The sequence below is a fragment of the Musa acuminata genome, chromosome BXJ3-2 (assembly GCF_036884655.1).
Source record: "Musa acuminata AAA Group cultivar baxijiao chromosome BXJ3-2, Cavendish_Baxijiao_AAA, whole genome shotgun sequence".
Classification (NCBI taxonomy): domain Eukaryota; kingdom Viridiplantae; phylum Streptophyta; class Magnoliopsida; order Zingiberales; family Musaceae; genus Musa; species Musa acuminata.
The window spans coordinates 26,049,905-26,074,876 of NC_088350.1; the positions used below are offsets into that span (position 1 = coordinate 26,049,905).

Below are 24,972 nucleotides of genomic sequence, written 5' to 3' on the forward strand. Positions count from 1 at the left end.
TTTGTCCAATTTAACGGATCGGGTCGATGTGGTTGAAAAGATCCGACCCGTTTACTGTCCTGGCATCTTCTCGGTGGTCGGGCTTCGCACAGACGTTGACGACTCTGCGAACCGCCATATTTGACCCCGAAGCAGCGGGATTTGTGACGCCGAGTTACCCACCCACGGCATCCTCCTCGATTCGTACGCGTGGCCGCAAGGAACCCTCTGTCGCCGTGTTCGTCTCTCGACGTTGAGTGCCGCAGTGAGGCCGGAGGCCGGCGTCGCCGACGCTCCCACGCCGGTGGTGCATCCTCTTCCGCCTCCTCCGAGTACGTGGTCTTTCTAATGTTTTCCTTCCTATTTCTCTCGTAGAGAAACCCTCTTTTTTCTGATTTCGAAATGGATTAGTGCCTTTGCCTTTTTGGATCTCAGATAGCTCGTAGTAATTTTTCCTTTAGAACAAAAGAAAAGGAAAGAAATTACGACTCTCGTTTATATTGCTGCAAATTTGGTATTCTTCCCCTTAAAGAAAATCGATCAGAAATTTTCTGGTTCATGTGATCTATTGGGAGTAAAATTAGCCCAAAAGATTGTGCTTGTATGCACGAATGTCGTTGCGAATCACCGACTCATGTAATTTGGATCTCTTTGATGTGTTTTTACATTCAGTTCTTCGTCAACCTATTTCGAATATTTGAAATAGTCGGTGGGTCGGTGGGCCCTCAAATTGTTGCGAAGTCTCCGCCACAGTGCCGTATGCGTGTCCTTTTCCTTCCAAATCTATCATCACCATGGTTACTTCGGGCTATTATTTTAATCCAGTGATAATTGACCTCAATATTTCTTTTGCATCCTGATTGATGCATATTTTACCTCAATACATACGTAGCTTGATTGATGCCTTTCACTTGCTTCACCATCGCAAATCTCTTACCGATCTTATCTGATTAGAAAAGAATTGCACAGTTTTGTTTGTTTCAGGAATTTTATCCTCTCAACAAGATGATTATGTTTGGATCCTTGCGTGCTCCCGATCACAGAGCTGTGGATCAGTGTTCAATTTACCCATTTTTAATTTCGCCGCCGTGCAATCTTTATGTCTTCATGTGGCTGCAACTACTGCATGGTTTAGTTCTATATTAGTATCTTATACTTTGGTCTCCCATGTCATTGTCTGATGGCATCAGATGAGGCTCACAGGTCACAACACTAACAAAGTCCATTTCCTTCCACTTTTTTTGTATGACCACAACTCATAACAAAGTCCATTTCCCTTCACACTTTTGGTGTACCTTATCAATATGATCTCCAACTGTATGCCTCAATATATAACTTTTCTTTCTTAGCAAAAGTAGTTTTTTTTTGCAGACATGGAACAGGAGCATAACAGGATGCACGGGACTTCACGAAGGGATGCTGTTAGTGAGAGTAGCAGCCCTACCGCAAGATCGCTCGGTGTCTTCCTGAGCTTAGATTCATCTAGTCAGAGGATTTTCATGAGGACAGCATCGTTGGGCAGGATCGGCGGCACGGGTTACTGGCAGCTTGGCTCTATCAGGCCCAACCTTATAGTTGAAGGAATTCCTGCTGACACCACTAGGCCGGCAGCAGCTGGTGATAATCAAGCAATTGGTGCAGAGATGGCTGGAAATGGTCTCAAACAAGGTTCACTAAGCAGAATGAGTCGTAGGGATTCTTGGCCGAGGGGTTCAATTAGTTTTTCTAGTGATCGTGGAACTATCGATAATCTGGCACTTCCACAGGAACTAATAGATAAGATAGATAGTTCACTTGCACAAGTAGGATGCAGAGGGAGTCGAGTGGATGATAAAGAACATGAGGATGGAGTTGTGACATTTGCCGATGATTCTCTAATACTATCATTTAATTCCCGGTCATATGAAGCAAACTTGCCATCAGTTGTGACTCCATTAACTGAAGAAATTGTGTCTCCTCTTCCAACTGATTCCATCTTGTCTACAACGGGAAAGGGTCAAATGACAGGTATTGCTTCACCAAAGGTGAGCTTCATGTATGATTAGATTTTAATTTAGAAGGGAGAAAAATACTTTCTTGATATTGTATGTTTTTTTGCAGGATAAGCAATACAAGCTACCATTTTGGCTGGACTATATTTCTTACTTGAGTCATTTGGCTGTCTTTGGAATTCTTGGGGTAAAACTTTTGAAATCTTTTCTACTGTCTACCAAGAGTGTATGGCACAATTTGGTAACTGAGTCTAGGATTTTGTCATAGTTCCATTATCTAATATAATCTTTGTCTGCACTTATTCTTTGATTATTCTATTTCCTTTTTCTATTATTCCATTATCTGTTTAGTGAAATTTCTTGGCTACAAATACATTATTCATCTCAAAAAAATTTCTCTTCTTGTAGCATGCATTAAGCCAGTTGATGACTGTAAAGATTTAACATATGATAAATCCTTGCTTTTTTTTTGTTAAATTAGACTGATATTTTGTTGTTTGAATATACAGAGCAAAAGAATTTCTTTCTGACAAAGTTAATAGGAACTAAAATGGAAAAGATTTGCATATGCTGTTCAAATCCAAATGAAAAAGGAAGATACTGCATTGATCATTCTACTAAGGTTGTGCAAAGGAATTGACTATTGTGAGAAATTGTTAGGATAAAGTAGTTTATGCTTGATGAGCTGTAGTATCTCTAAATCTCAGCATGAACTTGTGTTTTTCTGTGCAACTTCCTTCCTAGACCAGTTTTCTTTGGTGGGATTAATCTAGGGGACTTCATTATTAAGTTAATCTCCTCGGCCTGTAGTTAATTTATATACAAGTGGATTCACTTTTTAATTATGGGAAAGGAATTGCTTACTTTTGCTTGGACATTAAGGACTCATTTGAGATGAAAAGATTCAAATTCAAAACAATTACCCAGGAACATCAAAATGAAGAGCTTAGGAAACTAAGTTGACTTCTTAGGTTTTTTTTTGGATTCAGAAAACAAATACAAGAATGTTTTGAATTGAGAGACATGATTAAAAATATATATACAGAGCCAAAACCAATCCGTTGTAATGATAGAAGAAGTGTGTGATTGTGCATGTTAATTTTTCTCTATTGCTATATCTGTCAATAAAGAAAAACTTTAGACCTTCTGAAGAAAATTTTGGGCATTTAATTTTTCAACTTTCTTGCTTCTTGAAGTTGTATTTGATTGCTAAACAATGGAAAAGAATATTTGTTGTGGATAAAAGTTAACATAGTTATGAGCAAATGATACTTTTCTGGAAACGTAAGAATGGGTGCTGTCTGATGTTATTTGAAAGGCTTCTGTGCCACATATTTTGTTCTCCTCTACAATAGATTGGTTTGACAGATGTCACTTTTCTAAGTAATGATGTCACATATTCCATTTTTTTAAATAATTTGTTGATCTTGTAATAGTATTGAAAGGAGTGAAACAAAATTGGACTTTGCTACTATCCGCTAGATGATGAAAAATATTATTATGACACAGGAGTAAGCTTTTAGCATTCTCTTATCTTTCTGATGTTCTCTTGTCATAGACTGTTTAGAGTTAGTATAGTACTATTACTCCATTTAAGAACGACGTAATTACTGATAGAAGGGGAGAAATGATACTGTAAAGCTAGTCATCAATGATCATATATATGATATAGCCGAAATGAATAAATTAGGCCTCCTGTTCTTTTAACAAATTAAGCTACTGAAGCAGCTCAAGGGGAGTAGAGAGTTGGAATATCCATCAAAGTGTTCTACCATGATTTGTTTAGGGGAAAATTTTCATCCTGAAGCCACAGGAATCACTTCTTGTATCTGTTATGAAGAATTATTGACAATGTTAACACACTGTATCTATCAAAATTAGTACATGCTTTCTTCTCTGTTTAATTTTCTGTTGATGCAACAAGAATTAAGCGAATGGCCCTTCAACATACAGGTGTATACAAGATACTTACTGCAGAAGCTCTTTGGTCCTGGCCTCTTGCGTCTCACAGGGGATAACCCATTGTACCTTGATCTTCCCTCCAATATGGTTCTTTCTTTTCTTTCTTCATGTTTGACAAGGTAAAGTTTGCGTCTCCATTCACTGATGCAATTCATAATGTGCTTTCTAACAGATAGGTTCCTTCCTGATGGGGTGGATTGGATTTGTCTTCAAGGCTGACATCCTCCATGTATCTGAACATTTGCTGGTAGGATTAAGTACAGGGTACTTGGGCAGTCTCACCACATTCAGTGGGTGGAACCAGAAGATGCTCGAATCGTCTTCCAAGGGCCATTGGGTGTATACTGTTGCTGGCCTGATACTTGGTGAGATAACAAAGTTTGAAGATAGGTTAGCTTAGAATTTGTGGAGGATTTATTTGAATCACTTGGACAGTTTTTGTTCTTAATCTTTCTACCCATCTATAGGGACTTTCCTTGTCAACTATAGTATCATTGTTGGGGTTGGATGTGCTGGAGGACTCCGCAGAATCATTATTGATTGGTGTGAGAAGAGAACAACCAACCTGGAAAAATGGAGGGTGGATAACCGCAATAAGCATGTGGTTGTAATGGCTGCTTTTCTACTGATATGGTGCTTGTTATGGACTCTGAGTGGAGAATTCTTTAGGGTCAAGTTGAACAGAGTCAGTAATTCTGCTGTTCTTTGGCTTGCTTTCTTGGTGGGTCCCCCGGGTGTGTGGCTCCGCTGGCGCTTGGCTAGGTTTAATGGACAAGGTATAGGGAGCAAGCGAATGCTCAAATGGCTACCAATCGGAACTCTTTCGGCCAATGTACTTGCAGCAGGCATTATGGCTGCAGTTGCTATCATAAGCAAAGCGGTAAGCATCTGGTGCAAAACTCAGGATCAATCTTGAACTTATATTTTGCCATACTTCACTAATATTACTTTGTATTGACAATTGAGAAACAAATTGCACCTGCTAGGGTTTGTAGGGGAGTTGCTTCATGCAAAATTTTTATGTTGTCATAATTTAGGGTCTAATAGATCCCCACACAATGACAAGGAAGACTCATACACAATCACAGATCTGCATGCGCACACATACATGCATCTGTACACAATTTTTTAGGTTTCCTTTTAGCAAGCAAATGTGGTTTTTTGTTGTCTTTATTGTGTGCGGGTGGTTTTTTGCATTGATTAATTTCTTGTTTTGTTCAGGTAAACACAAAGAGATGCTCAATCATTGTCAGTGGATTTCAACTAGGCTTTCTCGGCTGCTTGAGCACAGTCTCAACTTTTGCTGCTGAGATATATGGTATGTGGAAGACTGGGCATGGCTGGAGGGCCTTCTTCTACATCATTGTCACCATCGTTCCATCATTTGCACTGGGAACTCTTGTATACTCGGTGCCTATATGGTTTAAGCATTATGAATCATAATTCATAATGCAATTTCAGGTTGAAAAATGGCTGTAGCTGCTTGTCTTGATATAAAGAGTAAGAAGGCTTGACTTATTCTATCAGTTCATACTAAAGAATAACAAGGCTGACTTGATATAACCTGAGCTTTATGGAATTGGATTCAGGAGACAGCCTATCTATTCTACAGTACTGGAGTATCTTGCACCAGTGGTCCCTCAGATCTGATAAGGAGGGAGCCTCATGCACTGTGACACCCTTTTCTTTTGCTTGAAAGGTGGATGAAATATCACATAACAACACAACAATCTTTGATCTTTCTGTAAGTATACTCTGGCTGTATCAAATTCTGGGATTGCTTCAATTCAACCACTTATACTGCCGTATGTGGGGATCAGTAAATTCCATCTTTTACAGCCAGATGAACTGTTATACTTTTTGATTTATTTTTTGTTATATCATCATTTCTTATGTCCCACATATGCTTCAATTTTTCCTTGCTAGATGGTCTATTGGCATTGTATTTTATTTTTCTGGATTACAGATCCTAATTGCTTTTCTACAAAAAAAAATTGTGTGGTTGGGAGATTTCAGGCATGATAATTCTAATGATGAAAAATTCATTTAAAACTAACATAAAATCAGATTATTAAACCATTAAGAATTATCTTCAAATTGTTGTTTATTAGAATTAAACAAATTTTGATATTTAAGGTTTTGTTCAAAGTGATGGTGTAGCCATTTAAGACACTTATATTTCTATACGAAGCTGTCCTTTCCCTTAGTGATGTGTGTCCTTCCCATCATCCAAGCTAGTGAACAAGATATGCCTGCATTGAATGAGATATGGTTCTTTTCTAGGTCACAACTTCAATGTATATTATATTATTACCTGATATATATCATATTAGAAGAAGCAATTAATAGAGACCACATACCACATGGATGCTTCTCAGTCACTCTCAAGCACACCATCCAAAATAAAGGGTAAGAATGAAGCTAAACTCTCAACTCCATAGCACTTCGAACAACACAAGTTCCATAGCTGTCTTCTCGTTTGGGAAAATGGGGAGAGAGACAGATCGAATAGATGAGTAAATGCGCGCTCAGATCTCTGAGAGCTTGACAGCTCAAAGAAAGAGAACAAAGTAATATTACTCGAGTGAATGAGCCACGGAGTCTTCTCTTCATTTTGCAGCCTCTGATGTCTCCTCATTATTAACTGTACCGGCAAGAGTTCTTTAGGGAGACTGGAGTGCTGAGCTTGGTCTGGTCCATGGTGACTGAGCACTGCACGTTGCTGTAGAACTTGGGCTTGACGAGCTTTCCCAGCACATAAGCTCGTGATCTGACCGTGAAGCCGAGGGTCATCCCCACGGGCCCGCTCGTCTTCCCCTCCGAGCTGCTAAGGCTTGAACCACCGCCGTAGAGAGGAACCTGGTGCCCTTTCACCACCACTCTGAGGTCCCTCTTGCTCTTCCTTGATTGGTAGAAGTCGTTCATCTACAGTAAGAATCAGTATCATCATATTACCAAGTCATATGTTGAGAGGAAATGTAGACACAAGTGAGATGGGTGGTGATGGAGATACGTTTCCGGAAGCCAATGTGAGTTGGTAGTAGTTGAGATCTATGGGGGTGGAGGTCACGTGGACGCCGAAGAAGCTGCCGGTGTTACGGTACGTGAACTTGAGGGTCGAGTTCAGGGTGGCCATGTCGGTCGGCACCAGCGACGCGTCGGTGCCGGCTTGGATGATGAAGTTGTCGAATGTGATGCTCTGCAACGAGCGAGGAATCAGCCATGCATCGTTAGAAGGAGAGAGGACACGATGAGGAGGCGGCGGCGGTCACCTTCATGATGATACGAGGCCTTTGGTTGCGGCTCGCGCCCCAAAGAATCAAGGCGAAGAAGGAGAAGAGGAGGAAGAAGGCGAGGACGAAGCCGAGGAAGTAACACCTACGAGGAACGCCCGCGTCGTCCTCCTCGCCGTCCAGCAGTCCCTCCTCCTCGATCACCGCGCATTCCTTCCACGTCTTGCCGCCTCGACGGCGACTGCCCCTTCCGCCCCCGTCGTGGGGCGAGATCTTCCTGGCCCCGGCCGGCTTCAGCGATCCCGAGAACCGGCTCGAGGACGACTCCCGGGAATGGCGGCCGACGGAGGAGTGGGAGCGTGGCGGGGACAGCGCCGGGCTGGAGTTGAAGGACGTCGTCGTCGTCGTCGTCTTCTCGCCGTCGTGGGAGTCGCGCGACGGGCTCTGCACGTAGTAAACCGGCCGAGCCGGGGACGACGTGGCGTTGCTCGTCACCTCGGAGTCGGTCTTCGCGTCCATCTCGTGGCTTGGCATATCTGCAGCGACCGCCTGCTTCTGTCCGCTGCCTTGCTTGATCTCTTCCCGCTGCGACACTGGGTGTGGTTTAATATCAGTCTTGATGACAATACATATATATAGAGAGAGAAAGAGAGAGCATTGTTTGTGGATCTGAGATTAATGGGGGAAGCAAGCATTGACATCCCACGTTCTCTTGTGACACTTTTCTGCAACGAGTTCAGATAATCAATCATCTTTCTTTTTCCCTGTGCTGAAGGAATTGTCTTCTTTTATTCTTCTCTCGTGATGTATAGATTTTGTTTCATATATAAGGAACGGGTGGGCCCCAAAGAGTCCGGGGTCGTTATGTATAGATTTTGTTCCATATATAAGGAACGGGTGGGCCCCAAGGAGTCCGGGGTCCACGGATCACTGGTGAGTTACTAAATGCGCTGTGACCACGTTACGTGGAGTCCATGCCCCGTTCTGTGGCTGTTCGTTTCTCCTACAATAATACACATCAAATGTGATCACGTTACGACTGCTGTTACGAGAATGGTGTCCGTAGGACCGGGATTGAAGCTTCCGAGAACCACTGATGCCGACCGACCACACCAAAAGTACCCAGATTGGTTCCACGTGTCCACATAGACACAGAGAGAGAGAGAGGGTTTCATTGCCCATGGGGAACATGTGATGGCATCAAGTAGCAGTACGCTTTGGCTGATTGCCACCGAGTAATGCGAGATCTATCCAAGTGGTCAGGTCGGAGAAGATGGAAGAAGCAAAGAAACCTCGTTACTTCTCTGCCTTCACCTTCTTCGGTCTCTCTCACATAGGTGTTGCTCGCCACTTCACTTCGAGTGCACGATTTGGCCATCCCTCCCTACCACCAAATGGCGCTGCTCCAAACAAAATCAACAGCTTCCACCATCGATGGATCGTCCAGTTCTGACATTCTCTAGCTGTCTGCTAGAGTCCCATGATTAAGTCTTGCTTGCTTTGTAATCACTAGCTCTGGCAGCATCACTCCATGGCTGTGTATGCATCAATGTTCATCCATGGGTTTCTGGCAAACTGGGTGACCCATACGTGGTCGGAATATAGATGAACTCAACTGTAAAGACAAAGCCATTGCACCAATTAGCTTAGCTTACAAGTGTAAACATCACGCCCTCGATCATAACTGGCCACTTTCAGTGGCGGTGACCAATGTCTATGCTTCGTAAACCTATTACAACATCAAAAATTGAAAGAGAGAGCAAATTTGCTGATAAGACATCTTGAGACGTGTTTCCAATATTAAATTCGTGTCAACTTTATTATCAGATTAACAATGTAAGGTAGTTTCTGAGATACTAAACGATGACGAATTCCTCGTCACCCGTGCAAAAGAGTTGCAGAGTATAGCTCACAGCAAGATTGCTGCTTCAGGTAACCTACACACTGCATCAAAAAAAAATCCATGAAAGCCAGAACGTAGCATCATATGGTCACATAACTGCCTCATCAAAGCCAACGACAAGAAATGTCAACATGGACTAACTTTAAAGAACAATTTATTATACCGTTGCGATTGATGTCTCGGAAGAATAGTTCATGTGAGCAATATGTTAATCGATATAAGCTTGAACTTGACAAAATTGTCCAAAAGCAGGAAAAAGAACGATCTAAGTAGAACTACTGCGTGAGTATAAGCAGAGCATGGTAAGCCAGAAAGACTAGATCTACTCCATTGACGATGTTGCACCTGCTCCATAACCACCACGACCACGGCCAAAGCCAGCCCTACCTTCAGTACCCTGCAAGTTCCAAAACATGATACAATCAAATTAAATATGTCATCATATATTTAAGTTCAAGCACCAATTATAAGCATTAAAACATAAAATATGCTGGTGATCAATGACCCAACTGTGTTCTTGGATTAGGCCACCAGAAAAATCTGGCATTTAGAAAATGACACAAAAAGGAAAAGAAAGTCAAAACCAGTGAACAGTGATACTAATCAGCCAAATTGTGAACTCTTATGTTACCGACAAGGTGGTGTATCATATCCGATAAAGCTCAATCCAAATTATATTAAACAACTCTACCACACACTCATTGCCCACCTCACGAGGGTTTCCTCATGATACAACTGCACCTGATGAATTCAAAACCATCATATCCAAAAGTACTGTTCAGTTAAGTTGCTGATTTTATTTGCCACACTAATAATCCTCCTATCTATATTCAACCGATCTCTGCTTGGTACTGCCCCATAGACCAACTTAGCATCACTGACCCTGTTGAGGGCTCCAGATACCTTCCAACCTCCCTTCCAACACGCCACCCTCTTAGCCCTAACATCAGCCTCCCTCCTTTTTGGCTAACTTATGGTCCAGTTGGTGACCTTTTTTTTGTAGAACCAGGAAAACTGATCAAAAGCAGATCAAACTTCATGAATGCCAACAAGCAGAAAGAATCATGCCAGACCCTCTCCTTTTTCCTTTCTATCTCCCCACAAGCATAAAAAAATGAATTGATTAATAATGAGATGAAAGAAATGAATAAAGAGAAGGATCTGTCTCCTCTGTCTAACAAATCATCAAAATTAGCCAGTGGGAGGTGCTGACATCAGGTCAAACATATTTGTTATTCAGTACCACAGATATTCCAAATGAGGTGAAAAACTGCTTTTACTTTCAGAATGCTCAATCAAGGGGGGTATAGGTAATAAAAACAGTGTAGCAATCAAGCATGAGACATACTTTAATCATAAGATGCAACAACCAGTACAAGTGGTTATGGTGCATCTCCTACCAGCTAGACAATGGATGATCAATAGGCCTTAAGTGCAAAATCTGATGTTGAATGTTGATCTTAAAATAAGCCAACTGATATTTTTAAGCAAAATCAATCTGCCACTAACTTCCTAAATACTATTGGTATAACACTATAACCACCAAAAGCTTCTTGTCATGTTGCTGTGCAACTTCAATGAAAAATCAGCTTTTATCTTTGCAAAAATGTATTTCATCAGAAACAAGTGTTCAAGCATTGACAAATAAAAGTTCAGGAAACATAAAATCAAATTGATATGAAACGAACAAGAACTTCAGCAAAAAACATTTTGAAGTCCAACTATAAGTCAGTTGATATCTGTACTTGCATAGGATACTCTGAAAAGTGATGGCTTCAATCATGAAGCAAACCTGGGAAATAGCACTATTAAGAGAACCATAATGACAAAACATTGAAGAAAATATTGGTGCAATAACTGCAACCAGTACACAACACAGTTATCAACCCTCAGATTTTCCAAAAGCTGCTTAAGATAGAAGTTGTACAGTTAATATATAAGCCATCAGAGATGGGAGTTGCATCGTCCTGGACACTAATGAAAGCATCTCAGATGACCGTCATGAGATTTAAAGATCCACACTCATCATTTAGCTTCATACTTCATAAATTTTTACCCAAGAATATACAGAAATAATTTTGATTACGAATATCACAACTAAAAGGGAAACCACACAAGATGTTGCGGAAAAGAAAAAAATGAAAACTTAGTATCATCCGTTTTTTATCATAGACAGAACAACTACAGATTCCAGATGACAAACACGATACTTAGTATCGTCCGTTTTTTACAATTTCAATTCTGTCAACCATTTATTTCTTTTGCTTCATCAAAACTTTTGGAATGAGTGTTGAATTGGCAGAACATACTATTGAGCATAAAAGACATGTAAACCCAAGTTATTCAATATTTGGGTCCACGTTAGTTTCTTCACACAGACCATAAAAGAATAACATGTTCACAACACTCATAGATGAAGGTATAGGTTCTTTTTTGTTTCCTCAAAGCATTGCAGAAAAAGAGATCTACCAACAGCAAAGCATAGAATGCAACATTAAAAATATATATACTAACAGAACGTCATCCATAATATGTCAAAATAGGATAAACTAATTAAGATCGTGAGACACAATCTGCAAAAAGTATATTCAATTATCATCTGCAAGCATACAATAGATAAAAGATTGCTCACCCTGAATGATGGCTGAAACTCAGGAGGAGCGCCACCCTTGTCACCACCGAAATCACCTGGAGGGCCTCCTCGAGGGCCTCCACGGTACCCATCCCTATCGCCAAACCTCGGCCGGTCACCTTCAAAGCGAGGTGGACCCCTAACCACCATTCTTATTGTTTCAGAATCTACTATATCCATAAACCCGCAAAATAACAGTAGAATCGTTTCACATTGCAAGAAAAAATTGTACCTTGGGCGATCACCAGGAGGGCCAGAACCAAAGGGTCGGGGCGGCGGCCTGGAGGACTTCTTCAGAGTCGCGGGGACGATCTCGGACGGGAGGTTGAGGTAGGTGCGGAGGTACTCAATCCCATCGTTGGTTAGGTACCAATAGTAGTGCTGCCACGCGAAGGTTTCCCTCACGTACTCTCTCGACTTGAAGCTCTGCATCAGCTTTATCACCTGCAGGTTCGGCACCTCGATCTCCGGGTGCTTGGCGAGGTTGTAGTCCTTCTTCGCGAACAGCACCCCCTCTACATCCCAACAAACCCAATCCAAACACAAATCAGCAACCATCAAAACACTAACTGAGACAGCATTCAGATGAATCAGGACAAATGCGAACCTTGGAAGAGGTACTTGCAGATTTCATGGCGATTCTTCTGGGGGATGATCTGAGAAAGGGGATTCAAGTAAAAAAAGAAGACGAGATTAGATGAAGAATGAGAAGAAATCGATGGAAAGCAGAATCGATTCTCGCATTGTCATTCATACCATAGTGGTACGGGGAAAAAGAGATCTGCCGCAGGGGATTTGGAGCGCGGGAGCATAACAGACGACGAAACCCTAACCTTTCATCCACAACGAGTTTATAATAGGAAGGGTAGACAGTTTTGGGCCGTTGATAATCTTCGGATCATGCGGCTCAGATTGAGCGGGTTGAACCGTCTTTGCATTCCATATTTGATTAAATTTTTTTTTAATTTTTAATTTTTATTTTACAACTATCAAAGACTTTACTGACGAAACTAATTGACACATTCGATAAATAATATTATAAAGATTTAACCTCAAGTTTGAATAAACCAATGGATCAAACCCTCCGATCGTAGATTGAATATAAAATATTTAAAGATAAACTATATATCATATTTAAAAGGATTAAAAAAATTATAAAATAAAAAATATTATAACACAGACATACATTTTGGCTATAGAATGAATTCTTGAAATTTGATATTCCAATGAATTTGCATTCAAAGGATAGTATGATCAATTTTGACTAATTGATAACAAGCTAAAAGACGGATAAAGAACAGCATGAAAGCGTTACCAATTTTGACTAATTGATAACAAGCTAAAAGACGGATGATATCGGCAAAAATTCATATGTATGTATACTTTTCCTTTGGATTATTTTACGGGATAGATGATGCCAAATGTACTCATTTTGTGAAGTAATCTGATTCTTCTCATTTCAAAGAAAAAGACACAGAATCTGTGTGCACTATTATGATCAAAGAATAAAACCTTGAAAAAGTAAGCAAATCCTTCCAGGATTTAAGATGCAATTTAGCAGGCAATAAGCTTTGTAGCAGCAGCCTCACAAGACGAGCAAAGCACAGATTGAGCAGGAAGAATATGATGCTTGCCCAGCTTTGTGCTCCCTCGACATGCAATGATACACATACAACTTTATCCTATTTTTATAGGATTCGTTGAAATCAGGCGTTTCCCTGCAAACAAAATTTTATACAGTCGCAAAACTCAGACAAAAAAAAAAACATGGTGAATGGCATAAACTAGTACACCAATAGACTGCATCTAACCGTATTTGTTACAGGATTGAACTAAAAATTGAAACCCCAACGTAGGGCTTTGTAAAACGGTGCAATTTCCTAAGCAACAGCAGCCTATCAATGAGGATAAATAACTCGACTATAAGCACCTTTAACATCATATTTTCTATACCATATACGAGGTGGAAAATCTGGATGATGATCCCTTATTTTGTCCCAAACTATCCTCATTTACTGCAGTTCACCAACTGGGGCCTCACTGAGCCATAAGAAATGAATGAAGTCATATAGCTTCCCGCTGACACTCACCTGGTCAATCATGCAGCGGTTGTTACAGCATAAATTGGTTTTTACAGGGAGCAAACACTACACAAGATGATCACTAACCTTGTAAGGTGTTGGGTTTAACCTCCTCATGTGATCAGACCTCATTTGTTCTAGCTGTTGCATGCAACGATCTCTAATGTTCTTGAGTAAGGGTAAATCTTCTCTTGGCTTATCTGCATGAACCAGAGACCACAATAAGATGATCATATGCTATAAATTCAACAAGTTTGACTGAAATATATAACAAAATTTTCAATAAAATATCAGGTGTACAACTATGGGGAAACTCAATTCCACAATATATATGTGTATGTATATATATACTGTCTCAAGAATAACCCAAGTAAGAAGAAAGCATTGGCTTTAGTGAAAACAGTAGAAACATAATGCTACCGCCAACAACCATCCAAAGCCACAGAGAACCCACCAGGCAATAATTTTGGACAAGTTTGGTAGTATGCTTGCTGAAACATAACAAGCATACATTGAACATTCAATTTTCCACTAGTAGCTAATTGCTCAACTTGCGCTGAAACAACTAGTCAATAACAGATTAAGAAGCATAAGTTTGAGTGAACTATGCATGGAGAATAAAGTTACAACAAAGAAAGGAATGAGAGGTGGCTTCAGCATTAGCTCTACAGAGAAATTGTTTCTATAACTCGATCTCTAGTCTTCCAATACACGAATGAACAACCTTACTATTGTACCAAGGCAAGTCCTAGAGTACAAAGTCTATCTTAATAGCAAAATGTGTCCCATGACCAAGGCACCTGACCATTAGCTTTAAAGGTACCACAAACCACAATGATAATCACCAACCTCTAGGCATATTTGAGATGATATCCAAGGGAATCTGACCATGATAGTGAAGCATGACTTATTTCTTGAGTTGTTCATGAAGATGTCAACCCTCAACAGAATAGCAGATAAATAAAACACCAGCGAAGAAGAATGCATCCAGACCATTGTAGTGATACTCTATGGAAGTATGAAACTAAATTCTTCAAGGCATTGGAAGTGTCCCTGATACTTCATAGGCCCACCGTTATCAACACCTTATCTAAGGCCAACAGGTTACTTCTCCAAGGTACAATAACAGGTCACTTTTAGGAAAACAATAGGTATAATAACAGACCGCCTTTGACAATCAATAGATGTCACATTTCAGTTAACAAAAAAAAAGCCACCAATTGAGCAAGTGTCAGAAATTCTTAGACTGGATAAATACAATGATAGCAACAACACTGACCACCAAAATCTAGCGGATGTATACAAAAATAAAAAATTTCCCAATGACATGTACCTAGTTTATTTAATAAAATTGAAAAGGAAAGCATTGTTGTTTACAGAAAAAAAAGACATGCAAAACTTAACTGAAATGTGTGTGTGTGTGTGTTTTTTTGGTAATTATTATTTTGTGTCAGTAACAATTAATCTGCATGTTGATATAATGAGAAGTAGCTAATCGTCTAATAACAAGCTCACTTAAGAGTAAGCTACAGAACAAAGTTCATACTTGAACTCCCGGGCCAATAGCACTTCAAGAGTTCCTCCACACGCTGTGGCACAACATATGCTCTCTTTGATTCATTAAATGGATGGCGACACAAAATACGCTCTCCTACCTGCAGATAGTGCGAGAGAAAATATTTTAATCAAATAGCAAAAGATCTTTTTTCTCCATCTGTTCATCATCATAGATATATAGGCTACTCTTTTTAAGAGTTCGTGTACGTGATGGTGAATATGTGCCATTGTGCCATATGATGATAAAACTTAAAACTCACACGATCAGATTGAAGATGACATTTGGGAAAACAAAGCAGAAAAAGGCTATCACTTACCTTTGGAGGTGTTTCATTCTCCCCAGTCATGATATCTACCAAGGCATAACCTTCTCTTCCATACAATCTGAAACATTGCTTTTTACATGGTATGGAAACCTAGAGGAGAAAACTAATAAAACTTTAGCAGGAAAAGTAAAATCATGTTATGGTTTAGCTTTAACATGCTACCAGACCTTCGTAACATCCTCAGAGAGTTTAATGCGGGGCTGCTTGTTTATCTCAACAAGTTTAAACACACAGCCAAGAGCTGCTTGAGCATAGCATGTAACAAGATATGTGCCAATTCCAAAAGCATCAATTTCATGTCCCTACAAAATGTATCAAACAATTAAATATAAAACTGTCATATAATGAGCTTAATTATTATTGTTAGCATTCCCAAATATCAGACCTACTCTACATAATTTGCAGATCCAAACAACTTATGACTTGGTAGACTCACTTTACATCCTCGAGTGAGTCAAAATATTTATTTAGCTTCCAGTATTACAAAAAAGAAAAACTTCTCAATCTGGATTTTCCAAATTTTTAAGCTAATTAGTCACTAGATTGAGTCCAAAATTAACTTGATCTGCTGCCATAATTTTCTAGGTGCCAAAGACCACAAGAAAATGATCCATTATTTACAAGTTTTATGCTATGGGCTATTACAATCGTCCCTAAAAACATGTTTGTTTGACAGTGTTGTCACTAAATTTTGTTTAGGTGACAATAAATAATTTGTTTGCAATGCTTCATTGCCCAATCTCTTCCACACAATAATTTTTACATCCTTGTAACAAAACTCTGGGCAATAGTGACAAAATTTTCAAGTGTGGTATCAAAGATTCTCAACCACACGTTTAGTGGCAAACAAATATTGCGAATAATTTGATGTTCTTGTGATGATAACCTTGTTCTTTGCCAGTACATATGCCTTTACCCATGTAAATATTTATCACCTAAATCTTATTAGCCACAACCATACACCGTTTTCTCCAATCTTAGCCCTCGTCTTCACTCTTTTCTCAAACTACAGCCCTAATCCACCCTTACACCAACTGCCCTCACAACTGGCAACCACTCCTTGTTCGTCTTAATATGGACAGTGTAGTCAAACAAGAAGGGGAGATCAGAGAGAATGCTGGTGACAGCAAAGTAGAGCTCAAAGAAACCGGAGTAGGAAATCACTAGTCTCACTGGTCAACAAGCATCTTCACTGGTCCACCAAGTTCACATAATTCTCATTATGATCTCTTTTTTTTTTCCTTACATTTATATATTTTCATTTCTTTTTTTTTTAACCATTTCCTCTGTTAGGCATCATATATTTCACCCTTGAAACCGGTAATTTATAGAATGATTTGGTTCTTCCAGTTTCTCTCCATGAGTCACAACCCAAAAGGGAGTCCTTTTCCTAACTATACAAGTACATTAGGTTATTTCTACTTTTCAATTACTCTCAGACAGGCTATTGTCCTCAATTTTGGTAGCTATTTCATAGAGCTTCTAACGTCCCCGTCTATTTGGTGCCTTAAATCCTCAATATGCATCTCATATAGGTCTGCTTTGCTATAAAATAAAACATTACTATTAGGATTCATAGTCTAGATTAAAAAGTTCCCTCTGGTTCAGTCCCACAACTTCTATATATATGAGAGTAAGCAAGACCAAGCCCAAACACTTGGTTACTATTTCCTTTATACAATTAATTCGGTGGTTAGTTCTCTCCTTCCCTCTTATTCTCTTTGCAAGGCTCTTTCTCCTAAAACTAAAAATAAATTTCTATAGAAGGGTCATATCTGCTCAAAATCCTACGTATTCGGAATTTTGGATTACCTAATTCCTATCCAGATGCAGCAGTTTCAACAGTCCTACATTTCCTCATTGTGACTGGATAATACAGGGTTGTAAAAGCCACCTTTGCTACAAAAATATAGTCCCCATCCATGTAGAAATAGGTGCTAGCAAATAAATCAGAAACTAAATTACCAATGGAGTCGGAGTTTGTCAAAATCTCTCATGGATATGCTAGCCAGCTGGCCTAATTACTTTACAAAGAGAATTTTCAATTCAATCTTTAGGATGAAATAGATGCATAAGAAATTTCATAATAATGTACTAAGCTTGTTGTCACACCATATGCAAGCAATTAAAGAAGATTACCTGCTTGTTCAAGGCATCAAGAGTTTCCTCATTCAGGTCATTGCTAGCTGTAATACTCATTTTTCCAAAACCAGGTACATTGAATTCCTTCTCTATTGCCTGAAAGAATTTTCGAGCTTCAATAGACAGATAAGCTAGATCACCGGAATCCAACCTAATTCCAGATGCTTTGTACCTGCATCACAAATTTCTAATATTTGTAATTCAAAAATAGCTGCATTAATTTCATACTCTAGTGGGTACGAGTTTTATAACAAGTTAATAATCATTACGAGAATCAAATGCATTTACATTCTTTATCAGACTATAAACCATAGAAATCAGAATGGGTGATCCTAAAAAGAGAAGTTAACTTCAGAAGTTGAAAAGCTTCACAACTTACCCCAAATCATTAAGTGCTAAAGCTACTGCACAAAAATTGGGAATGCCACTCCTCATAACCTGATTAAAATGTCATAGAAACAAGCTGATAAACATCAGAAAAACACAATAATGTTCGTATATTTCTTAAATGCACTGATGCAATCATAGGGACATTTGTTGACCCAGAAACATTTTCCCACTGTTAATTATATACTCCCTAAATTCACCAGTTAGGCCCATTAAATACTATGTAATTTTGTAAGGCCAAGTTGGCATTCTTCTACTTTTGAGTAGCTGGATGATGAAAAGCCAAACCATATGTGTGTTTCTTTATAAGTAAGCATTATATTCTTCATGTCAAATTAATATGCAGTTATATACATGTTGTAAATTAATATATTTCCAAAAAGAGAAACTAGCAGTACCAAATTCATTCAAATATTCCATTACTGAAACAGAAGGATATAAAAATTGTAAAAATATTTAAAACCATATAATCAGACTAGCACTACTGACAACATAATTATTGAAATACAAATAACAGAAAAAAATGACAGAAATAAGTCAACAGCTTTTCACTCACATCATATGTGTCTACAAGGGCCAAGAAGTTATTTGGAAAAGCTAACGCATATGAAGTGAATGCAGCAAGCTCACTTTGATTTGTCTCACCAAAAACACCATGCAGTGATTCTGAAAACTGACAAGCATTAAAAAGGAAAGTCAGACAATTGACAACACTTCTCCACACCTAGTTGTGCAAAGCAAAACTTCAGAAGCAACTAAACAGCAATAAAGAGCTAATGGCAGCAACCAAGATTACCAACACTCAGAAGAATCAGAAAGATAAAAAAGAAGCTAGAGCATGCATCTATTTGCCCATTAATTATCGAGAAACAAGGACCCTAATGTTTTACAAAAAATCTATTTGAGGAAGAAGAATTGGCCACATTTTCTTTGGCTCATAACTAGTTCTAGGAGGAATTACAATAGTCGAGTACTCTTTAAATAATGTGTGCCGCATGCAGTCATTACAAGGACATTTGATGATGAAGCTGATTTGATGGAGGAAGAGAAATAGGCAGGTCACAAAAGACACAACCATCTATCTCTCAAATGCATAGTTTGTGACAGAGACCCAAAAGGCTGAACAAAACAAGCTCTGCTTTTAGTTAATCATATTTACATGACTGGAAAATACAATGCTTCAGCAAGAACAGAAAGATGTTACTAAGTCTTAAAAGACCTAGCATATAAAAAAAATTCTCTAATTATCCATATGACTATACAAGTTGAGCTTGCTAAACTCTCTTCTTCACTTCATTTATTACTCTGTAGTTTCTACCCGTGAAGTCTCACAAACATAATCAAGCACAGGGCAATCCCATAAGAGAATGAGAAGCAAGCTAGTACAGAAACTTGTGGAGTCTTCAGTAGCAAACTAGTTTAAGATTGCAATAATTGAAGAAAGAAAAGTACAAACCGTACATGATAATTGATTATAGCATCCTACACTAGTGTAAATCTTATCAGACTCGATCAGGTGATTCAGGAACATAGCAATTGGCAAGTCAGTCTCAGTGAGTTCTGTACGATTGCACTTATGTAAATCAGTCATACTGTATCCTACAGCCAAAAACTACAATGTCTACCAAAAATAAGTTACAAGCCTGGCAAGATCAGACCTTCAAGATCAAATAGGCTGACCACTCTACCACCCAATTCTACAAGTTAGTATCTATAACCGTAAATATAATATAACACCATGCATGTGGTCTCCATTCATGCATAAAGCAAAAAATGGAAGCAATTACATTTGAACATACTAAGTTCATATTTAAGAGAACAACATTGCTTTTAGATACAAATGAAATCTTCTAACAGCTCTATCAGCCAACAACTTATTCATGGCCCAACATTGTAATCAAAGTTTGTTATTGTATAAGTGCAAATAAATGCTAAAGTACATCAGTACATACAGTTTTAGTGCATTAAGCAATAAAGAACATGAGTTTAGAAGACAATATAAAAAATATTTACTAAAATAATCTATGTAATAATCATTGTGAAAATATATAGGATAACACAGTGAAATAATGATCTTGAGATACATACATACATAATAACAGTCAAATGAAAGGAACACTATATTATAGTCAAAAGATACAATATCCAAACTATTAAAAAAAATGGAAGCAGAACCAAACAATGCCAGTTAAACAATTGACTACCTGGAGTTTGCTGAGCCATGTCTGCACCAGACTAAGGAAATCCATACAAGTACTTGAACCATCATAACTATGAAGTGATTTGTCAACAATCTCGTCAGGGCTCTACAAAATCACCTAATAAGTGAGATTTTGGATACCACAAGTTCCAGCAAAGATATAAAGAATAAACATAGTGGTGATAATAAGAACTTGCTAATATATTTTTTTATTATTTCACAGATATCAAAAAATCACACACATTTAATCATTTCTATTGTAAGATAATTGATCTCAAGCTTCATGTTCAAGTAACCATTTTAACTCGTTTGATATCTACAAGTAAGATACAGCTATGCTTCAAAATGTAAATTCATGTAGATAAAAGGTATGGGAGCATATGTGAAGAAAATAATGCAGGAATTCATCTCTTTGCCACACAAATGGATGACATTTATTGTCTAGGAGAAATACAAAAATATACATATATAATGTTAATTTCTGAACATACCCACCATATACGAGCTAACAAAGGCATGTGAATGTGTTCCTCGAAGGGGTATGCCAAACAAATTTCCAGCTGCGACATTGCTGCTTATACAATGAGGAAATATTAATAACATAGACAAGCATTTGATATCAACCTTTTCAGGAAGAACTGAGAGAACTACTATCTTGATTATCCTACTACTTATATATGGGCATACTAAACATACAATGTCCGAAAATCAGGCACCAACACTGAACAACATGAAATTCTCATGTCATGTTTTAATCATAGAGAAGAATGGCGAAAATTAAAATCATTTAGAAACAAACAATAGCTCTTTATGACAACATAAATATTAAGTAATGAGCTTTTGGCATATAATTTCTTCAACCAATGCATATCTAAAGGCACTATGTGATTGACCACAAAACAACATATATATGTTGATTAAGTACTGTAAGCAAGTATCAATCAAGTTAACATGTTTAATATGGCCATCTCCTCCAAACACAAAACGTTTCACAAGCCTGATACTTGTTAACAGGTTCACACATATGTATGTATATATATATATATATGTATGTATATATATACATACATATATATATACATACATACATATATATATACATACATACATACATACATACATACATACATACATACATGTATGTATGTATGAAATAAAAATTAGCCACACAGCATAAGCAGTAGCATATTTCAAAACAAGTCACCTTGTTGCATCAAATCCTCCAATGTAGCAGTACTTTGAAGCACTTATTCCACCATCAGGGCCCTGAGCATCAGGTGAAAAGAGAAGAATTTCTCAACAAGTCACATGCTAAAAGCTTAAAAGGCCATTTATAAAGGAGGATACAGCTCAGAGCTCACCTGGGCTCTTCTAAGTCCAAATTCAAGTAAATTTTTTGTATTTCCAGCAACAAATCGGTGTCGTGCAGCATTTGTAGTCACCAATGAGGCATAGTTTACGAGATTAACAAATGGGGTCTCAAGCAGTTGAACTACCTAGATAAATGGAGCAGAAAAGCATTTAAAATACAAAAGGTCATCATAGATCTTAAATTTTAATTTGTCAAAACAAAAACGATAACTTGTTCCTCCAGGAATATTCAGTAACACATCTTAACACATGAACATACAGCTTATCAAAACAATTGTTAAAGACTGCACAAAGTTAACATTGCAGTTACTCACCGCCACTGGGCCTTCAACCCTTATCAAAGGCACTTTGGGGAAAACAACAGAACCCTCGGGGATAGCATAAACTTCAACATCTGAGCAGTCAAGTTCTCTGAGATATTCAAAGAAACCATCCTAGAGACATGAAGAAAAAGATCATCAGTTTGAATAAAATTCCGGCTGGAGAATCAAAGGTTTAGCTACTTAAGATATACGTTGTGCATTTTAACATTAAACATAAGTTAAATAGTATTTCGACTTAGTTCTTTTCAACTTCAACAAGACATCACATTAAAAGTGTACAGCTAACAGTACAGAGCAAGCAACTTAGTACTGTCATCTTACTTAGCTGTAACAGATCAGTTGCCTAAAAGTTGTGCTAGTTTAATAATGACATGCACCACAGAGTAAGAAAACAGATATGCCAATCAATGTAACCAATAAGATAATGAAAGGCTTCACATCAAGAAGAGCTAAGGAATGACCTTCCTATGTATAATATATGAACAACTTGGTAATGAACTACTAGTACTACAGGAAACTGCTTCCTCATTTTCATGTAAATTGCATTTATTTGTCTTTTTTTTTCTGTTTAGTTGTTTTTTATGATTCTCCATCTCTGCATATTGGATGCATAAATCCCAATTGTCTCTCTGAAACTTCTCAGCAACAAGGAAGTTGTTCCTATCCAAGGATATAGATCATCACTTTTCTTTAATCCCCCTCTCCATCAACAACTGGCCAGTCATCTTCCGCCTCTGCCTCCTTTTCCTTCTCAGCAGCATCACCGCTCCTCATTCATGTCACCACCTTCTCCCCACCATCTCTTTTCTTCTAGTATTCCAGATGGTAATGACTGGAACCACCCCATTTTGGCACTCAGGAATGCATAGTACAAGATAATGCCAGTCTAATTATTGGCTGATATAGGTACAAGACCGAGATTTTAATCCTTGCATGAAGCACTATGCAATCTATCCACCTTGGTATTTAAGTTAATATTCCAGATCAACTACGACCAAAGAAACCAGAATCATCTAATTGATGAATTAACAGTATTCTGAAATTTTAAACACGATGCACATCAAAATGTGACTATTCAAGAGTACTTCTAAGAAAACAAAGAAATATGAAAGTTTACTAACAGCTAACTGCCTAGTGTGCCATACCTCACAAGTAGGCATGACCGAGCGCATAAAAGAGATATCCTCCTCCTTGAAATGGAAATTGGCAATGAGTCGAATGCATTCTTCCAGACCAGCAAAGACTGTATATTCACCACCAAAGGGGTTCTTACGGAAATACAAATCAAACCTGTAACAAATTAAGATTCATGAAGAAATGCAGTCCCAACATAGCATTTTTGAAGAAGCAAGATTCAGAAACAAATCTCTCATACAAAGAAGTATAAATTTCTTGCTTACAATTCAGAAAGCACGATTTACCAAAAACCGCAAACTTTTCTATCTTCTACGTTCAAAATAGTTAAGTTTTTAGTATATACAATCTGACATACTAATGCCATCAAGGTGCTAAAATTTCCAGAGTTCAATAGATATTTAGTGCAAAAAACACATCTATTCCAGAACAAAGAAGCCAAAGATTCTATCGACTGAAGTACAGGAAACAACTTTACTCTGAAAATCATGACCTTACTCTGATAAGTCATTGGTTCCTCAATAGAAACCTAGAAAGTTCTGGGAGTATTTAGATATTCTGGACAGTCATGCAGAAAAATATCCTATATATTCATTTTACAGCAAATTAAAAGTTGGTCATATTTAATGCACTAAAAATACAATTGTGGTAACTAAAATATCCTAATAGAAATTACATTACAACCTCATAGCTAGTGACGATACTCTACCTCGATTTAATCTATGAACATTTAAGATACCTTGTGTTAGAGAAGAGACAACCAACACGCTAACAAATACTTGTATCACAACAAATCTGTCTCTAAGTTAGTCATAGTACAAGCCAAAAGTAGGCAGCCAACAATCCTTTATTTAAATGGTTGCCCTTTTCACCTTACGATCAGAACAGAAAATTTTCAAACCGACACATACAAGAAGACAAGGGAAAGTCTATGAACACAGTAGTCAAGTCCAATGAAAGAAAGAGCATACAGGGAAACTAATCAACTCCATTTCGGATAATGGGTCAATAATTATGCATATTTTGAAAGAGCATTTAAGAGAACAAGAAAAAAGAAAAAGGACTAATTCAGCAATAAAGCACCAAATGAAAACAAGAACCATAGAGCAAATGAATTCTCCGTCTGATCCCCAAACGAACTAAGAGGACAATCTAGTCCGATATCATGAAGGAGGTGGAGCAACTCACACAGCGCGTTCGAGATGCTTCCCGGCCTTCCAGTAGGCATAGGCCATGGTGAACTGGTACAGGTCGGTGAGGAGCGGCGTCACCATGGGGTTCGTCGCCGAACGGATCGGCGCCGATTGGGCCGTCTCCCTTTGCTCCGCCGTCGCCGCCGCGTCAATCGTCCCGTTGCCGCTCGCAAGCGCCGCCATGGATCTCTTCGCTAGGGTTTTCCGATCGCCCGGGTACAGAGTCGGAGGAGGATCTGATGAAGTACGGAGGCGAGAGAGGAGGAGAAGGATACGAGCAGCGGATGAAGACGGCAAGGGTACGCCGCAGGTATTTATAGCTTCCTCGGAGTCAGTGGTATATTTGTGGTGAGAGGCTTGGACGGGTATTCCGTGGAAGGAGGGAAGAACGTTTGGGTGCGTATTGGAAATTAGTGGTGCTTGGAGGCCGGCTGATATCCGCGGAAGACGAACTTACCAGGAAGGTAATCTGAAGTTAGAGAACCAATCAGAGACCCAAGAAGCGGTGGGACCCTACAAAAGAGTGGAATGACCACGTCACGGGTCAGTCCACGTGAC

General features: G+C 38.6%; 4 protein-coding genes and 1 non-coding gene across 7 annotated transcripts; 1 reads left to right on the forward strand and 4 right to left on the reverse strand.

Moving 5' to 3' along the window:
• Nucleotides 1–101: 101 nt before the first annotated feature.
• On the forward strand, nucleotides 102–5,832 carry LOC135582380 (uncharacterized). Of its 3 annotated transcripts, none has more exons than XM_065140621.1 (8): nucleotides 102–311; nucleotides 1,351–2,003; nucleotides 2,080–2,211; nucleotides 3,924–4,019; nucleotides 4,105–4,297; nucleotides 4,400–4,812; nucleotides 5,154–5,432; nucleotides 5,522–5,832. In XM_065140621.1, the coding sequence occupies exons 2-7, from the start codon at nucleotides 1,353–1,355 to the stop codon at nucleotides 5,373–5,375; spliced, it is 1,707 nt and encodes a 568-aa protein (XP_064996693.1). In that variant the 5' UTR covers nucleotides 102–311; nucleotides 1,351–1,352; the 3' UTR covers nucleotides 5,376–5,432; nucleotides 5,522–5,832. The 3 variants fall into 3 exon arrangements, with proteins under 3 accessions (XP_064996693.1, XP_018675279.2, XP_064996694.1); XM_065140622.1 differs by having other exon boundaries at nucleotides 103–311; nucleotides 2,080–2,157; XM_018819734.2 differs by having other exon boundaries at nucleotides 5,154–5,832.
• A 573-nt stretch (nucleotides 5,833–6,405) lies between these two features.
• LOC103976048 (uncharacterized) lies at nucleotides 6,406–7,825 on the reverse strand. The gene is made up of 3 exons (XM_009391229.3): nucleotides 7,205–7,825; nucleotides 6,946–7,131; nucleotides 6,406–6,857 (listed from the first exon to the last, which is right to left on the reverse strand). Exons 1-3 carry the CDS (start codon nucleotides 7,697–7,699, stop codon nucleotides 6,573–6,575), a joined length of 966 nt encoding a protein of 321 aa, XP_009389504.2. The 5' UTR covers nucleotides 7,700–7,825; the 3' UTR covers nucleotides 6,406–6,572.
• Nucleotides 7,826–9,205: 1,380 nt separating this feature from the next.
• Nucleotides 9,206–12,558, reverse strand: LOC103976047 (small ribosomal subunit protein eS10z). Its single transcript, XM_009391227.3, has 5 exons — nucleotides 12,457–12,558; nucleotides 12,308–12,356; nucleotides 11,933–12,215; nucleotides 11,701–11,839; nucleotides 9,206–9,465 (listed from the first exon to the last, which is right to left on the reverse strand). Exons 1-5 carry the CDS (start codon nucleotides 12,457–12,459, stop codon nucleotides 9,391–9,393), a joined length of 549 nt encoding a protein of 182 aa, XP_009389502.1. The 5' UTR covers nucleotides 12,460–12,558; the 3' UTR covers nucleotides 9,206–9,390.
• Nucleotides 11,008–11,104, reverse strand: LOC135632177 (small nucleolar RNA Z161/Z228). The gene has a single exon (XR_010494632.1). It is a non-coding gene; the product is annotated as a small nucleolar RNA Z161/Z228 (small nucleolar RNA).
• A 917-nt stretch (nucleotides 12,559–13,475) lies between the features above and the next one.
• On the reverse strand, nucleotides 13,476–24,832 carry LOC135631855 (nicotinate phosphoribosyltransferase 2-like). Its single transcript, XM_065139870.1, has 15 exons — nucleotides 24,410–24,832; nucleotides 23,233–23,377; nucleotides 22,079–22,198; nucleotides 21,755–21,889; nucleotides 21,598–21,659; nucleotides 20,889–20,964; nucleotides 20,398–20,499; nucleotides 18,750–18,866; nucleotides 18,186–18,244; nucleotides 17,804–17,978; nucleotides 15,832–15,966; nucleotides 15,656–15,754; nucleotides 15,328–15,436; nucleotides 13,869–13,981; nucleotides 13,476–13,790 (listed from the first exon to the last, which is right to left on the reverse strand). The coding sequence occupies exons 1-15, from the start codon at nucleotides 24,595–24,597 to the stop codon at nucleotides 13,713–13,715; spliced, it is 1,713 nt and encodes a 570-aa protein (XP_064995942.1). The 5' UTR covers nucleotides 24,598–24,832; the 3' UTR covers nucleotides 13,476–13,712.
• Nucleotides 24,833–24,972: the final 140 nt, after the last annotated feature.

Excerpts from the sequence above, each read along its gene's own strand:
- LOC135582380 (XM_018819734.2), top strand. The coding sequence starts at position 1,353 with ATGGAACAGGAGCATAACAGGATGCACGGGACTTCACGAAGGGATGCT. Across the intron at positions 2,004-2,079 it reads CAGGTATTGCTTCACCAAAG|GATAAGCAATACAAGCTACC; the intron begins GTGAGCTTCATG and ends GTTTTTTTGCAG. Across the intron at positions 4,020-4,104 it reads TTGATCTTCCCTCCAATATG|ATAGGTTCCTTCCTGATGGG; the intron begins GTTCTTTCTTTT and ends GCTTTCTAACAG.
- LOC103976048 (XM_009391229.3), bottom strand. The coding sequence starts at position 7,699 with ATGCCAAGCCACGAGATGGACGCGAAGACCGACTCCGAGGTGACGAGC. Across the intron at positions 7,132-7,204 it reads GGCCTCGTATCATCATGAAG|AGCATCACATTCGACAACTT; the intron begins GTGACCGCCGCC and ends CGCTCGTTGCAG. Across the intron at positions 6,858-6,945 it reads TCACATTGGCTTCCGGAAAC|ATGAACGACTTCTACCAATC; the intron begins GTATCTCCATCA and ends TTCTTACTGTAG.
- LOC103976047 (XM_009391227.3), bottom strand. Across the intron at positions 12,216-12,307 it reads CTGCAAGTACCTCTTCCAAG|AGGGGGTGCTGTTCGCGAAG; the intron begins GTTCGCATTTGT and ends GTTGGGATGTAG. Across the intron at positions 11,840-11,932 it reads CCTCCTGGTGATCGCCCAAG|GGGTCCACCTCGCTTTGAAG; the intron begins GTACAATTTTTT and ends AATGGTGGTTAG.
- LOC135631855 (XM_065139870.1), bottom strand. The coding sequence starts at position 24,597 with ATGGCGGCGCTTGCGAGCGGCAACGGGACGATTGACGCGGCGGCGACG. Across the intron at positions 22,199-23,232 it reads CGGTCATGCCTACTTGTGAG|GATGGTTTCTTTGAATATCT; the intron begins GTATGGCACACT and ends TCATGTCTCTAG. Across the intron at positions 18,245-18,749 it reads CCCTTGTAGACACATATGAT|GTTATGAGGAGTGGCATTCC; the intron begins GTGAGTGAAAAG and ends CATTTTAATCAG.